This window comes from Acipenser ruthenus, chromosome 7, assembly GCF_902713425.1.
Source record: "Acipenser ruthenus chromosome 7, fAciRut3.2 maternal haplotype, whole genome shotgun sequence".
Classification (NCBI taxonomy): domain Eukaryota; kingdom Metazoa; phylum Chordata; class Actinopteri; order Acipenseriformes; family Acipenseridae; genus Acipenser; species Acipenser ruthenus.
Genome location: NC_081195.1, coordinates 62,874,772 through 62,891,487, shown reverse-complemented (window position 1 = coordinate 62,891,487; position 16,716 = coordinate 62,874,772). Strand labels below are relative to the sequence as shown.

The window sequence follows — 16,716 nt, the reverse complement described above, 5'->3', positions numbered from 1 at the left end:
GACATGCACACAAGATATATATATTTTTTCTCTCATGTCCCCTCCTGGGCTCCGTAGTTTTGCCCTATGTAAACGAACAGCACGGGATGTCTCATTGTTACTGCAGAAATTACTTTTTATGCATGACTAAGTTCTTGAGAGGTAAAGCCAGTGTTCCTTGACCTGATCAAGTGTCAGTGAAATCCCATCTGTCTTACTTGTAAAGGTTGTTATTGTAAATTGACATGGATTCCATTTACTCTAAAGGCACTGAGTCACATACTGTGTGCAGAGTCACATACTGTGTGTAACTTAACATTGCTTGTTGCATAAAGCAAAGGATTGGTAAAAGGTTTAGTGTGTTTAATAGATAATAAAAAGCAGTAGCTTTAGGTTTTGTGCACATTGAATTTCATTTCAATCTAATACCTTTATCCTCTATTGTAACTCGGGTGACTTAAAATACTTTCTGTTCATAACTCTGCTGATGCTGTAGATGTTTTTCGAGCAAGGAGCTGTGTTATATATTAAGGCAGGTCTGATCAGTTTAACTTGACAAGCAGAGTTGAAGCTTTTCAAAAAATTCTGGCAGTTGAAATTCTGGCAATGATGATAATGAGAAATGTACATGTAATGTGATTATAATGAATGCAATATTAAGCTCTTTACTTCAAATCCTCATTAGGTATTTTTTAAAAGGAAACAATCCGCCCAATAAAGCTACCAAACCAGAAATAAACAACTTAGACATTTAACGCAGAAGCGTGTACATAACTGTTTTTTGTTTCTGTTTCTCTATACTAAACTGTTTATTTCTTCTTTCTTTCTTTTACAACTGGCTAATGATTTGGAATAATAGCTTTGAGAACCCGGTCCATTTTTCTATAGTAGATACCACTGAGTACTGTTATGCTAATGACAATTGCCAGATTGTGCCACTTACTGCTGAGAAAGGGTTGGGCCCCTGGCAAGGCGTGTTAGGTGAGCCCCACTGGCCAGTGCCGGTGCCCCTGCTGGTTCTCGCTGGCGGGCTGGAGTCTGGCTGGGCGACTGTGACCCCGGGCAGCGTGATCCCAGCGTTGCTTCCGAGGCTGTTTGGTGCCACCAGGGCAAAGGCGTCGTCCAGGAGGGAATGCATCTGCTGCCGGGCCTCCTCGATGGAGGGCTGCGGGGGCAGGTACGAGGGGGGAGGGGGGATGGGGCTGTGTGTGGGGGAGGTAGAGAATACCTCTTTCTCCTGAGGGGAGGGGCTGCGCTGCTCCAGAGGCTGGTCAGGGTCTGACTGCAGGGGTCAAGCAAAGACAAGGAATATCTTTTAATTAACACTTCTATGCAAGTGCAAGCAAGATTTTTACATGTATTTTTTCAGAAGCAACATAAAAAGAAAAACTTTCAGCAGTAGGTATTGTTTGATTTGAACAGCAGTAGTGTTAAGAAATGCCACTGTTTGGATACATGCAATTATAACACCTGTGATACAGGGCTACAGCAACAACCAATACAGTGCACAGCAATAATGGCAGACTGTGAGTGCCCTGCATCTAGTGCTGGTACTGTAGATTAGCGCGTTGCTAGGATACTTCAAGCCTACATTACGTGTTGTATAAGACAAATCAGAAGTAGGCCAAATATTCACTTACAATTGTTACAAGATATCACATTACTTTTACATACAATTACCCATTTATACAGTTGGGTTTTTACTGGAGCAATCTAGGTAAAGTACCTTGCTCAAGGGTACAGCAGCAGTGTTCTGTTAAAATATAGTACTTATTTTTATTATTATTACAATGTTAATCTGATGTGAATGCATGTAATATTCTTTTCAGTTGTTAAACGCAAGTCCTTTGTATTTATTAATGTTTAACTATTATGCACAACTGTGTTTTTAGTTATTAGATCTTCTGTTAAAAAAATAACTAAAGTTTGTTTATTTAGAAAAATAAAACATCAATGCATCAATTATCATTGGTAAATGTCTATACGATAATCGAATACGAAATTAGGGTGCCGATTGCACCTTCAAATACATAGAGAGCTGGGTCACGTGACGCTGTACTTCCCTCTGGGGAATGTTTCGGTGAATGGGCTAAGTCTTTCCGATGATCCTCAAAGGAAATCATTTCCTGAAGTTTTGTTTGAAATGCTGGCCTCCTCAAGACGTGATTCACTGTTATAATACTTGCTTTGGAATTATAGAGAAAAACTTACAACATAAGCCACGTTGTTGACTCCTGGGGGCCTCCTGTAGGTCCCGTCACTGTCTGTGGTTATGAGTCTGTCCTTGTCTGCGTCAATCAGGTTGCCGTTTATTTGGTTCTTCCTTCTCTGTTTTGGAGAACGTTTTCCTCTTGAACTAAGGAAACGTAAAGTAACAGTGGCAACCCTCTTTGTGAATGTGTCTGCTTATTTAACTTGTTCATATGAACACCACAGATTGTAGCTGCTAAATGTTTGTTTGCAAATCTTGAGGGCGATTTCAGTAATTCAGAGATGGTGGTTTTCTGGTGGCTAAACTGGTCCAAGATACAAACTTTTTAACTGTTTGTTAGCCTTGCCTGGGATTTTGAATACCTGCTGGGTACCCAGTAAAAAGGAAATAAATATTCCACTCCCCAACTCTTGGCTGGTCATCTGCTCCAGCAACCACAGAAATGTAGTATGAATTTACCAAGCTTTACCATGGTCAGTTCTCTGTGACTTATCATGCTTGCTATGCTTCATGGTTTTAATTTGCTTAACTACGCTTTGTTATGCTTTTACCAAGATATACAGATTTCTAAGGGTCTAAGTATAAGAAGAAATCTGGTCCCTATATCTGCACATTAACACACCATATCAGTATACATATTATATTGCAACATTCCTGACTGAAATAAAAAACAAGGGCCCTAGTTTGTTTGGTTTAGTTTGCAAATTGGCAAAAGACAGAAGGAAGAAAAAGAGGATTCCTAACAGAAACAAAACAAAAAAAATAACCAGCAGCAGTAGTTTGAAGTTCTGACCTCACCTTTTCATGCATTTTTCAAATTGCTCTTCAGCATGTCCAGCAAAATATACAGTTGGTATTATAACCAAGTTGTATCAGACATATAAAAGCAACTACCATGTCCAGGATAAAAACAACGATTACAGAATCCCTTCCACTGTATTATGATAAGGTGTAGTTTTATATTACCTCTTCCTGGATTCTATAAACACAGAGGGGACGTGGTTGTCAGGGTTCAGGATCTTGTCAATCTGCAGCTGTGCTTTTTCGTAGATCCGCTTGCTCTCCTTTGTGTCGGTGACTCCGATGTCATCCATGACTGGAAAGTCATAGTGCCCTTTTCTCTTGGCTCTCAGTCGGATCTTATTGCGATGGTGTTCAATCTCTGACTTATGTCTAAGTGCCGTCTGAATCTTGAAGAAAAGCAAGAAATTACTGCAGTAAACAAGTATGTCTGGAGCATACACCCCCCTCCCCTCCGCCAAGGGTGTTTATATTAAAGTGGAGCCATCTGTATCATAAAAAAGTAGATCGCTATGACCTTCAGCAAAAGAATGTACAAGAAATAAAAATATATATATCTGTAACATACATATGGATGGACGGACGGGCGAATGGACAAGCACCACAGATACATCTTCACCAGTTATTTATATGCAGCTATATATTTTTTAAATCTAAATAAACCATTTTGTACTATAGGCACTGTTATTTTCACTGGTGCTATGCAACTCATGTGGGGGATAAATTAAGCTTAGTTCTGAATGTTTATGGCTGAATATGTTTATTTAAGTGTTGGTTACCAGACCATCATAATATCATTTCCCTGTTCCTTGACAGAATTCACCCATACATTGGAACAGCATTGCTTTAAATACAATCTTTATGATGTAAATACCAATTCAGTTTCCTTTGTTTAGAACAGCTTTAATCACGCAGAACCATTTACATACACAAGTACACTCTGATGACATAAGCATTCACCTCTTTATTTATTTTGGAGGTTTCCGTGACGACTGGGTTGTGTATCGGGGGCGCTGGCATGGGCTGCATGGCGATCAGCTGGATCTTGTTCGGAAGGCGCTTGCTGGCTTCTGAAGACCGTGAAATCCTGTCCACATGCTCGAAAATAGAAGCAGAGGACAGCTGTTCTTCTGTGCCATTGCTTTGTGGTGGACCTGGAGTAGAGAAGGGGAGGAAAACTGCAATTACTTGGATTACAGAGCTCTGTTAGCAAATACATTACAGATTTAATAACGTCACAACACTGATTCTACAAACTTTATGGTGTTCAAAATAAAGGATCCTTTATAATTTATTTTAAAATGTACACTAAAGTTTAAAAAATACTCTCCCGACCTGATTCATCTTAGTTTTACTATTGTTTAAATAAACCAATCATTTCTAATAATAATCTCTCCTAAGAGACTCCTAAAGCCACTGTGCTGTCCTTTCCACAAGCTGTAAACCAGGATGGCACAGCATGTGTTAAAAAGAAAACTGTATTTTATATCATCTACATTTCCATACTACTTCATTTCTCGCCTGTTTTATATCTTATTATGATTCTATTACTGCTCAGGGTTAATTCTATGGAAGGGAGGTGGGGAAGCATATCAGTGTTACGCAGAGCACAATGCTTTACCTACAGCTTTAATGCACTGTGTAACACAAATATGCTTCCCCTCCTCACATCCCCACAATCAGCATGGTGGAGTCTTTTCTGAAGCATATTTTGCTGTAATGGTTAGTTAGCATGGCTAGTTAGTTATCTTAAATAATGACCCCAGGAGAAAAACAATAAATATTTAGAAAATGCTGCTGATATAAAGCATCCCTTTAAGTGGGTTTCTAGCTAGAAAGGTTAGCAATCTCTCTGATCAGCAACAAAATCAAACCAACATGGTGAAGATAGTCTGTACCTTCTGAGACTTTGGCCACAGCAAAGAGGGACAACACCCTTAAACAGATGGTGTTAAGCCATTGCATTATCTGAATCTGTTGTGTGTATCTGTTTAATGAATGCCTATGATCATATACCAGTTTGCCACTAGAGGGCATAACTGCTTTGTGGAAGTCCTCACAGTCATTGCACGATAAAAACGTGAATGAATTACAGATCTGTTAAAATCTAGTAACTCGCTAGACAAGTATTAACTAACTAGCCTTCAAGTCTGAGCTATACAGCTCTGACAGCTTACGGTAACTGTATTTTAATTACATCCTTTTCATTTTTAACATTAGTTTCAGGTGCAGATACATTTTCCACATTACTGCCACGACTTAATGATAATGATGTGACCTAAATCCTACCACAAGATTGGATTTTTTTTTTGTTCTATTCAGTATGCTATGATACACTTTATTGAGCCTTATTCACAGATTAACTCATGAGTTATTTAAAGTCTGTTTGTATGAATAATCATAAAACCTTATAAGTAGCCAACAACACTGGAACTGTTTCATGACACAAAATTGCATGAACAAAGTGGTACCTTTTAATAGGATCAGATAAAATATGTATAAAAATATATACACTATTTTAGCTGATCCTATTAAAAAGGCATTATCAAAAAACATGCATTTTATATGTGGCCCAGCACAGCTGTACAAAAGTTAACCATATAAACTGTATTTTATTGATAAAAATACAGTATATTATACAAAAAAGACTTTGAAAAACACTTGCCACTTGTGAACTGTCCATTTAATAAATGGTTTTGTTTAACACTGTCTTACTTCCCAGAAATGAGCTTACCGACTTTATTCTTCCCTGCCAGCCAAAATAAAAGAGAGACAAAGGTCAAGACATAAAATGGAATCCCAAGAAAACTAAAAACATCTTCAATTCCCTGAGCACTACATAGCAGAACAAGTATACAATTAGCCTTGTAAAGGTAAGTACCCTCTCAGTTAATTAATTTGAAATGCAAACTCTTAAGAAACAACTAAGAACAGTATGCTATAAATAGGGAATATGCCATGGCTCAATTGAAAATATTGGATTTGTTTATACATTAGCCAGGAGTGAAATTGCAGAGGTTATGGCCTAACATGTACAATGGCATGCTAGATGTATACAATGTTATGTTTTATTTATTACTGATCTATTTCCTATATCCTCTAAGGGCAGTGTTTCCAGGGAGTGTTTCCAGGCCTCCAGTTAGACTTTTATGTTTCAAGAATGGGTGGTCTCTTGTTTTTTTAACATTAGTATCAACTGCCTCATACCGTTCAAGAGCTGACATAATGTTTTTTGTTTTTTTTAATGAAGTATCCACAATGGAATTTCATGTTTTTATGATGCTTTCAAAACATGTTGAATTATTTTTCTGTTATCAGATTTTGACTGCCAGTAATTCAAGAAAAAAGAAATCCCTTTGGGTCTTTTTTGACTCTGGCTGATTGTAGCCCAGACTGACTCCCTATGCCAAGTGTCTAATCTGTTAAATCTTATTATTTCTTGAATGACAAACAACAAAACGTGAAGCCCTTCCGAAGGAACATTTTTATTAATGGACTCAAACATACTGGGATTTATACTTGCCGGAATACAGTTACATTATTATTATTATTTTGTGCATTGGGAAATGTGTTGTAAGCAGCCAGATGTTTTAAAATCCAGAGAGGTGTTGATGGTGGTTTTGTTAATTTACGTTTTAAGCCGGCATCAAAACCAGACATCCAGATGCGACGCATATGTGTGTATATGCTATTCTGATTATCCACGGCAAACAAAATATGCATTTAAGTGAAGCTAATGTAATAGGGTGGAAGCTGGATGCAAATCGGCACCTAAACCAATGCACAAAAGAGCCAGGATTGTTTGCAGAGCTTTTAACATCATCTCACAGGCAGGGGTCAGAATCTGTATTGCCAGTGCATCACATGAACCTGGCCTATACGCTACGATCTGCTGTACAGTTGTATCAGACCATGCCCACGTTTTCAATCTAAAGTCACTCACCATTCTTGGCTACTTTGCGCTGTTGTTTGGCCTCACTCTGGGTCACAGAAGCCCTCATGGACTCTTCAGCAGATTCTCTCCCACTGGATGGCTCACTTACTGTAGACTCAGCATCAGATGGGGAAATTCTGTCAAATGACAGAAGCTTTACTGTCTTGGCTTAACCGTTATATATTTACACCTTTTAGGGAGTACATTTTGTTGTGTTGTACCCTTTTTGGGCCAGTTTAACTAAGCTATTAAGTCACTTAAAAGTCACTTGAAAGTTCTGTTTCAAAAGCAGAAAATAATCAAACCAGAATCCTTATTTAAAGATTAAGTACAGGGGTTCCGCAAAATATGTGTTGCAACAACTGTTTAAATAACATTTGTCATTTTTCTTTTCATTGTTAACATCCTGACAACTTTTTACACTTATGACTTTAAAGTCTGTTTCAAAGCTCTTTTCAAAATGGCTGCTCTAGTGCACACAGGTTTTTAAGTGCATTAAACAACGTTACAAAAGTGTAACTACAGTGTAGCTGCAGTGTTGTGAATTAACCTGAATTTAAAGTGTCTCCTATTATTTATTTTTTATACTGAAGATGAAAAATACCATAAGAATCCTGTTTATTTATTGATTTAAAGGTGTCCCGGAAACAAGGGTGTCCAGGGACATTTAAGTAGTGCCTAACTAGTTTGCATTTAGAAAAAAAAGATGCTTGGCTTCTTAAATCTGGCCATAAAATTATGAGGATGTTTACATTTTACAGTGCAATACATAATGTGAATGACAGCATTTACCTGCAATCTGCTGTACAGTATTTCCCACCTTTCCATTCCGTGTCAGTGTAGAGTTTCTCTAACTCACCTGCCTCGTCGCCGGTCTCCTCTGCAGGGTTTTGAAGAGGTCTTGGATCTGGGGCTGGGGACGTCGCCGTTCTCTGACGGAGTCATTTCCTTTACAGGCATTGGCAGCGGAGCTGGCTCCTGGATGACCAGGATGTCATCTTTATTATGCTGCCCGAGGTGCAGCTTAGCGAAATCAAACCCTTTCACACTTGGGGCCTGGAGCTGTAAAGAGAATAGTAACAAAATTGGTCTCCCTATCAGGTGTTCAGTCAAGTTTTGTTCAGACCCCATTCTGACCATCACTACTCAGGAACAGGAAGATCAGTAAGAAAAGATATAGAACATATTTTTAAAGCATTGGTTATTGCCATGTTTAATATGGCATTGAAATACAGTTCGTTAGAAATAAAAGGTTATTTTTGTGTGGTGACACATGTTACCAATTATACAAAGTAGCATCAAATGACGTTAATTTGTTTGTGCTGAGCTGGTTTGCCTAAGGGAGAAATATAATCCTGCTGTATTTCTACATGGCTATACAGCAAGCCCAGACAGTCCATATTAAATCTGAACACCATATTTAGAGATGCAATTTCAAGTCACCATTGCAGATTTCAATTTTTGCTGATGCATCATACTGAGTTTTTAAACCCTCCCATTTCAGCCCTTTGTAACAGTCTGACAGATTTGCCTGATGTTTTATCCATCGTGACTAAAACTGCTCTGCAATAGGGAGATGCAGCTTTCTATATATTACACAATACATACGATTCGTTCAGTCGTTTACACAAAAGCATGTCGGACAGTTAGCAGACCTTTCTAATTTTTGTCCACCCTCTGTATACTGGTGTAAAAAATGTCAACACCAAAAAATACATATAAAAAATGAATCCATGAAAAGCAGTTATCTTATTTACATTACCTGGGTTATATTTTCACTCCAGTCTGCGCCTGTTGATTTTATAAATACAATACAATTCCCAAGGTTGTTCCTCATATCAGCTATGCTTGAAAATAAGCAATTTTGTTTGTTCACATTGAAAAAAAAAACCCCATAATCCATGGTAAGTGAAGGCAAATCCAGCAAGCCTACCTTCTGTCTCTGCTGGACGTTGCTCATGGTGTCTGGCTGGAACTCCAGCTTGTCAGTCCTGCAGAGCTTCCAGTAGAGAATGATGATTATAATGACGACCACTATCACCGGCACCACCACCCCCACGATGATCCACAGATTGTTGTTCTGGGTCTCAGACGGAGGAGCACTGATCTTCTCCACAGCTGCTGGGAGTGAGGGGAGAGGATGAGAAAAGAAAACAATGAACAATCCCATGTACGAGACCCCAGCTTCATAATCCATGCGTTTCACGCCTCAATCAACAAAAGGCCAGTGATGTGCTTTAAATACAAATTGAGAGCATGGAAATGTAAATTACCATAACATTCATCTACTGAATACCCAAGTACCACCCCCGCGCTGACTTGGGAGTGGCGAAGACGAGCACACGCTGTCCTCCGAAGCGTGTGCCGTCAGCCGACCATTTTTTTCACACTGCAGACTCACTGTGCAGCCACCTCACAGCTACAGCGTCACAGGACAACACAGCTCTGGGCAGCTTACAGGCAAGCCCACAGGTGCCCGGACAGACTGCAGGAGTCACTGGTGCGTGGTGAGCCGAGGACACCCTAGCCCCTGGCGGCGCTTGGCCAATTGTGTGCCGCACCCTGGGAGCTCCTGTCATTGGTTGGCAATAGAATAGCCTGGACTCGAACAGGATAAAATTGTAAGTTTGATATGCAGACAGAAGGACAGGTATCTAAATATACCCTCATATTCTGACGGCATAAATATTTGGTACTAAGGAATATCCATATCTAGTTTCAACATGATTGGATAAGACAGCTATTTGCAAAACCAATGTGACCAACATATGTATAATACATACAACCACTGTATCCCAGTCTTTCAATGAGAGATGATTTAACACATACAGGCTGTACCTTAGAAGCCTAAAGACCTGCATACACAATGCTACATGAGGCATCCTACTAGAGAATTCTGCAACTACAAATTCCTGGCATGTGCAGCAAACAGATTATTATAATGCAGGAACATTTCACTTTCAAAAAAAGTTTTACCTTCAAAATGCAATGAATGCCTTGAAGACAAAAAGATAACAGAGTATTTGTTTGAGTCACTGAGTTGAACTCTCAGTTTTGGATATTTGGCACCAATCCCTCCAATATTAAAAATAGAAAATCTTGTATTTCATCACCCCTTGTAGTCAGCAAATAGCCACATTAATTAAATAATGGAGACCCGTTGAGGTGAAACAACCCTACAACAAATCTACAATCTCTTCTTTTTTACTGTGCGATACAGAAATATGCTACAACAAATACAAAATGTCAGTAAACATATAACAGCGTAATACGGACCAGTGTCTCTGTTCACGCTGCACTCTCTTAAAGGGAACATCAGCAACACAGTGTGACTGTACACAGGGAACGTCCGAAATAATGCCAGACAATATTTCATCAGATTGTTCAGATACTGATAGGGAGATGAAATTTGAGGCCGAATTTGACTTTCCCACTCAACAGTGTGTAAACGATTGTGCATGTGTTGTGTCAGCAAATGCAAATGAAAACCAAATACGAAGGATACAAAAATGCAATATTTATTTTTTTAGGTCGGATCATCCTCAAAGACCTCATTCCGAAAGGAAATACATCGTTTCCGAATCTCATTTGCTAGTTTATTTGATACGTGTCCATTCTGCAAACATTCTGAATCAGCTGGAGCTATATCTAAGACTTTGGTGATGTATATTGAAATAACACAGTGCTGCTATAATTGTGGGTAGGTTCCGTTATTAGCTGGAAATGAGAACAACTCTGTCTTGGGTTTTCTTTTCCCCGCAACCACTTACACAGCACAGACTTTTTTTTTATTTTATTTTTTTATTGAATGCAACATTAATCATAATAATACATCAAAATACAACATGCAAAGGAAACATGTATATGCAAAGGAAACATGTTTCTTCCTTATGGAAAATTAGACAGACATGTTTGTCACACAGACTAGTGTGTTTCCACACAGAGGTAATACAAGCTTATATAACGCTTCACTGGGCATGCGCCGGTACATTTCAGAGCACATGTGAGGCTACATGCGGAAGTCATGTTTTTTGGCTCAGTAGAGATGCTCGAGAACAGTGATTTTGGACATAGCAGTGTGGCATTATGCAGATGTTTGGGCACATAGGGATTATTATATAATGACCAAATACATTCGGAACAGCCCTTTGGGATAGTTTATGTTTTATCTTTCATGTAGTGCTGATGTACCCTTTAAATCAAATCATAGAGCCTTAGTCATAGTGTTCTTTTAATCTTCAGCAGCTACTAGTCTCGTTAAGCTACTTCAGTTGTGCATTGTCATAGTAACCCAGGTCAACCATTTGTTATTATTAACAGCCTCTTCCGTTTTAAAGATTTGTCACACTTATCACAGACACTTCTCTGCCTATTCTGTAGGTCCTGCAGCATGAACAAATATTGCACGATGCTTCTACTATTAGTTATCTTGTTACTAAACTAGGTTCATCACAGTGCATCTATTGTGTGCATAATGTATCTAGTGTAGAGTAAAAAAAAGTGTGATACATACATACGACAGACAGACTTCTAATGATAATACTTTTTTTTTTACCCCACAAATCTATATCAGCAAAATCCCTGATTCAAACACTGTGCGCCACGTTATAATGCTGTAGCCAGGTGCAATTGTTAAGAGACTGTGCTATTTGTGTTCCACCTTATAACAAGAACACAAGTGCTAGTGGAATGGGAGCTTTAATACCACCTTATAACCTGTTCTTTATAACCAGTATAAAGGCTGCCTTACAGTGAGGGAGCACTGTATTATTAATGGATGGTATTAATTCAGTAAAATCTTATTTGATTAAATGTAGTTTCATTATTGCACTCTTTTTCAGTAAGCCAAAGTTGTTCATCTCGTTTGTATTATTAATGTATTCATTAGAATACTCAGGAAGCTCCATTATAATCAACAAACATTTAGATAGAATGTCTAGCTTTGAAAAAATGCAGCAGAAGAAAAGCAAAGCATTGATAAAGGTAAATGAATCTGTAAGTTAAACATTTAAAATAGCAATACCGGCTGTGTTTACCTCTATTTTCAATAAACCCCTGCTGACCATGCCTATATGTTAGTGCTTGTGGCTTGGACGCCTACCTTCCCAACATGGTCAACTTCCAGGCAGTAATGCCCTCTAACCACGGTTCTGTTGCGTAATTCAAGTTAGTCAAAGATATCCTTGTATCCTTGTGGCATCCAATTCAACTCCAAAGATAAACGCAATCTTGACCTATACTGGATCCCAATTCATTCTGCACAGAACTGAAGAACTTACGCTGAGCCAGTGTGCCTTGTACTCGATAGCCCAGGACGATGGCAGCTCTCTGGAGGTCAATCCGGTTTATAAGGCTGGAAGCACTGACAGCATTTAGCCTCTCTCCATTCTGACTCTCCACAAAGTAGATCAACTCCAGGGGGTTGTCACTGCCTTCAATCCTTGACATTTTTACAATCTAGGCAAAAACAAAAAGATTTATATTTAAATCCATATATATGCAGTGTTTACAAGAAAAGCATTACTGTCCCTTTGCTGTATCCAGTGTTGTCCTTATCTCAGCAATATGTGATCCCCTAGGGAACATGTTCCTGAACTTTTACTCAAGAGGGAGAAACTGAATTTAAGACTGTTAGTGTATCCAATTCTGGCTCCCTCCTACAACGCTGCTTGTTGTTTTCTGTTCCCACAGTACAACATTCATTTCAATCAGAGAACACTCCCAAGTAAACATTGTAAAATCTATTCCCTAGGTCAGAGGTTCTCAAATGGGGGTGCTCAATTTATGTTTAAAAATTATACTGCTGAATACGGACAACACAGAATAAAACAAAGGTAAAGAAATGCATTTCTTTTAAACACTGCTGTGTTGTGTAAAACTTTAACATGGTTTGAGTATGATGCGCTGCAACACAAAAGCAGGGTTGTATACATTTCTTTAAATTATTTGGCAAAGCAAAATGTGAAATTAAACAACATCAAAGGAAAGAAACATCTCTGAGACGAGGCCTATTCTGTGGTAGGTGACAATTCAAGCAGCAAAACCTTTGAAACGCAAAAATATCAGGCTTCAAAGTCGTTTCCATAGCAACGGATGCAATTGTATCCAGGCACACTTTCATGCTGCAAGGTTGTTGAATATTAATTTGTTTTATTTACTCATTAACATAATACCTTACATGTGGATGATTGCTCAAAACAGAACCTATTACCCTACTTGTATTTGAGACTGCAATATTAGCAGCTAATACCATTTCAGTCAAGCTACTATTTTGAATCTGGAAACAAGTACCTTTTTTCCACCATATGCTACTACGATATTTAAACAACTGAATTGCTCATTTCTAGAAGACTTACATTTGGCACAGGTCTCAAGAAGTCACAGGTATATTTTAGCTAAATACATTTTGCCCTGGCAATTGCAACACATATAGTAGAATTTACAAAGATGCAACTATAATACATACAGCACAAGGAAATAACAACTTTTCCCTAACCTCGAATATTTCTTGTGAAAGGAAACTGTTATTGTTACAAAACCTGTTGGCACTAAATCATAAATGCCTCAATATCCCTATTTTTAAAATATCTTAAAAGGGTTGATACGACTGGCATAAAACAGATCAAATTATTCACTTTCAAATATTTGACGACCTGAAACAAATCACTGTGACAGTTCAGTTTATGTGCTGCTTTTTTATTGTTTGCCAAGGCTTCAAGACTTCAAGGCTTCAAGGCAGTACCCGACCATTTTTTTATGGTGTGTTCATATTTTTTTATATGAGTTCTGCTGCCTGTGAAATTGTACAGCTATTAATAATTGGTATGCTATTAGCACTGTACATGGTAAAGGGTAGTATAAAATTAGGAACTGTCTTTCAGAGACCAAGAACCCAGGATGAATAGGCCATGTTGTCATGGATACTAACTAGTCTCTAAATTATGTCATAGTGAGCAGGTGCTGGAGAAAGCCATACAGAATGTGCTTTATTAGCAAGCCAATGGGAGTTTTAATTCTTGAAAGCCAAATTACTAAATTTGAAGTAACTGATTTATAACTGTCCAGAAAATGGCTAGTTAAACAGTGTTGTCTTCACTGTCTATTCAATATTTAACCAGCTGTTCGCGATTAAAAGAACCTACTCAACATGTATATTCACCTCACAGATGTTCAGTTGCAAGTTGTAACCGCTAAACCAGAATTTGAATAAAACTAAAAATATAAAAAAAACATACCTGTGACTCAGCAGCCACAGGGACAACTACATAAACATAAATACACCACCACACAGCTCAAAGCTAGTTAATTTACTTGCAAATATTCATTTTATTAAACCAGGTCAAAATCTAAGTGGATTGAAACACTTCTTTTCTCATTCGTCAACACTATCAAGAAGGGTATTTACCGATCAATCCCCTGTACTGAAAGATGTCACCGATGGTATGTGAAATTAAAAAATGCTGTAATTGGAGGAGGCAAGGATCAAACTAGAGACCCCTCACATGTCAATACCTTATTGATTAGCTAAAGGAATATCCTCCTGAGCTAAACTGAAAGGCTTGTTCCCTGTACAGTTACATTCATTAAATAATCTCTTGAATTATTAAAATAAAGTGCTGAAGGAAATTAAAAATCTTTACTGCTCTAATATCATTCCATGGACTGTGGGCATCTACAGTATCTCCGGCACCCATGTATACAGTAAGTATACAGTAAGTAAGTAAGTGAAACAGGGATATCGGGTAGACGTGAATGGACCGAGGCAAACAGCAGGAGAAACACGCGCTCTGATTGGTTAAAAGATCCTCAGCAGTCTCTAATCTAAAACGCAGTATAACAGTTTTAGCACAGAAGGAACAGATGTAATGATTTAAGATTGCATTAATGGACACATGTGACAGCATTTTACAACTATGCAAGAAAAAACATGAAAATGTAAAAGCCTTCAAAAATATATTATGCATTTAGGAAAGTATAAACCTGGCTACATTTCCAGTTGGTGGTCAACTAAACTTGATGTAACAGGTATCCCAGCCTTGTACTCCTAGTTTACCTGCACGCTGTTGTTTCCCACATTGGTGGCTCTCCTCCATCGCCTGCTTGGACCCAGGACCTCTTCCAGCAGCTGGGCTAACTTGCGCTCCATCTCAGCCTGAAACTTCTTGGCATTTACTCCCTGCTCATAGACACCTAGAACAACTGGAACAGAAGACAAAGGAATAACAAACGACAATCAACCAACTCCACCACCCTCCACCTCTTTATTTAATTTCCCTTTCCGGGCACTGGTTTCTACTACAAAGAAGGTATGGATTTGAGTTTTTGGAGATCAATTGCTTCGGATCCTCAGTGGCTCCTCCAATAAAGGCACTACTACATGGAGCGTAGGGTGACTTGTGATCTGGAGCTCACTGGTTTGAATCACAGTCATAGCGTAGGGTGACTCGTGATCTGGAGCTTACTGGTTTGAATCACAGTCATAGCGTAGGGTGACTCGTGTGATCTGGAGCTCACTGGTTTGAATCACAGTCATAGCGTAGGGTAACTCATGCGATCTGGAGCTCACTGGTTTGAATCACAGTCATAGCGTTGGATGACTCATGATCTGGAGCTCACTGGTTTGAATCACAGTCATATCGAGTTGCCAATCTTGGCTGCACTGACCTTTGCATTCCCGTGGGTTATTCAAGAAAATCAGCCAGTAGTTAATTTGTCTCACTGCACAATAGCTCCTGTATAATCAATTGGCTGATGGTGGGATCAAAGGTCATCTGCTTACTTTCAGTCTTTAGCACAGTACGTGGGAAACAGCAGAGAGGTGACACTCGTAATGGACATTCCAAATTTGTGAGGAAACAGGGGTAAAATCAAGACAGGTACTCCATTAAAAAAATAAATTAATAATAATAATAATAATAATAATAATTGCATAATGATACAACAGGGATCATATTCAGACTGTGCATGGAAGATGATATGGCTTTCTGCTATTATACTCCCACATTCTGGAATATTCAGCTAAAGTCAATCAGAGACTCTGAATCTGTCTTAGTTGTTTAATAATGTACACTTTTAGCATAGCTTTTCTTCTGATTAAACTGTTTTAGTTTAAAAAATGTTGGGGGTCTATAAGTATGCTGTTGCTGTGGTGGTGTACATAGATTATCTCTAAAGCTGAGACCATTTACACCCAATATGAGATGTACTGCATTTCTTTGATAAGGACATTCATTTAAAAAAAAAAAAAAACACACAAGAAAAAACTAACCTGTTTTGACCCACGATGACCTCAGTAGGTGGGTCACATTGAGCTCTGGATAGTGAAAAGCTGATAGAAACACAAAACATGTATGAATTGTTCCAGAAAGGAAACAGTTAGAGGATAGTGCACAGTTCTTTATTCTAATACTGATTTAATGTACTGTAAATGCATACTGTGGTGTTTGTTTGAGGATGGTTACTTTGTCTGCTAAATGCTGTATATATATATTTATATATATACAGACGTGCTCAAATTTGTTGGTACCACTCCACAAAAAACAAAGCATGCACAATTTTCTCTGAAATAACTTGAAACTGACAAAAGTAATTGGCATCCACCATTGTTTATTCCATATTTAATAGAAATCAGACTTTGCTTTTGATTTTTTATTCAACATAATATTGTAAATAAGAAAACAAATGACAATGGCATGGACAAAAATGATGGGACTGCTAACCTAATAGTTTGTTGCACAACCTTTAGAGGCAATCACTGCAATCAAATGTTTTCTGTAGCTCTCAATGAGAC

General features: G+C 38.3%; 1 protein-coding gene across 10 annotated transcripts in view; it reads right to left on the bottom strand.

Annotated features, from left to right (window-relative positions):
* si:dkeyp-27e10.3 (UPF0606 protein KIAA1549) overlaps window positions 1-16,716 on the bottom strand; it is a 67,131-nt gene that overhangs the window by 9,845 nt on the left and 40,570 nt on the right. For 3 of the 10 annotated variants that reach the window (XM_059027528.1, XM_059027524.1, XM_059027525.1), the window contains exons 7-17: window positions 16,195-16,254; window positions 14,980-15,125; window positions 12,206-12,383; window positions 8,860-9,047; window positions 7,786-7,988; window positions 6,936-7,063; window positions 5,727-5,741; window positions 3,953-4,146; window positions 3,158-3,381; window positions 2,191-2,335; window positions 923-1,261 (exon numbers count right to left, since the gene is read on the bottom strand). In XM_059027528.1, coding sequence (XP_058883511.1) covers window positions 923-1,261; window positions 2,191-2,335; window positions 3,158-3,381; window positions 3,953-4,146; window positions 5,727-5,741; window positions 6,936-7,063; window positions 7,786-7,988; window positions 8,860-9,047; window positions 12,206-12,383; window positions 14,980-15,125; window positions 16,195-16,254 — 1,820 coding nt within the window. The remainder of the gene's footprint in view (window positions 1-922; window positions 1,262-2,190; window positions 2,336-3,157; window positions 3,382-3,952; window positions 4,147-5,726; window positions 5,742-6,935; window positions 7,064-7,785; window positions 7,989-8,859; window positions 9,048-12,205; window positions 12,384-14,979; window positions 15,126-16,194; window positions 16,255-16,716) is intronic. The other 7 variants (XM_059027530.1, XM_034025786.3, XM_059027526.1 and 4 more) reach the window with 4 other exon arrangements.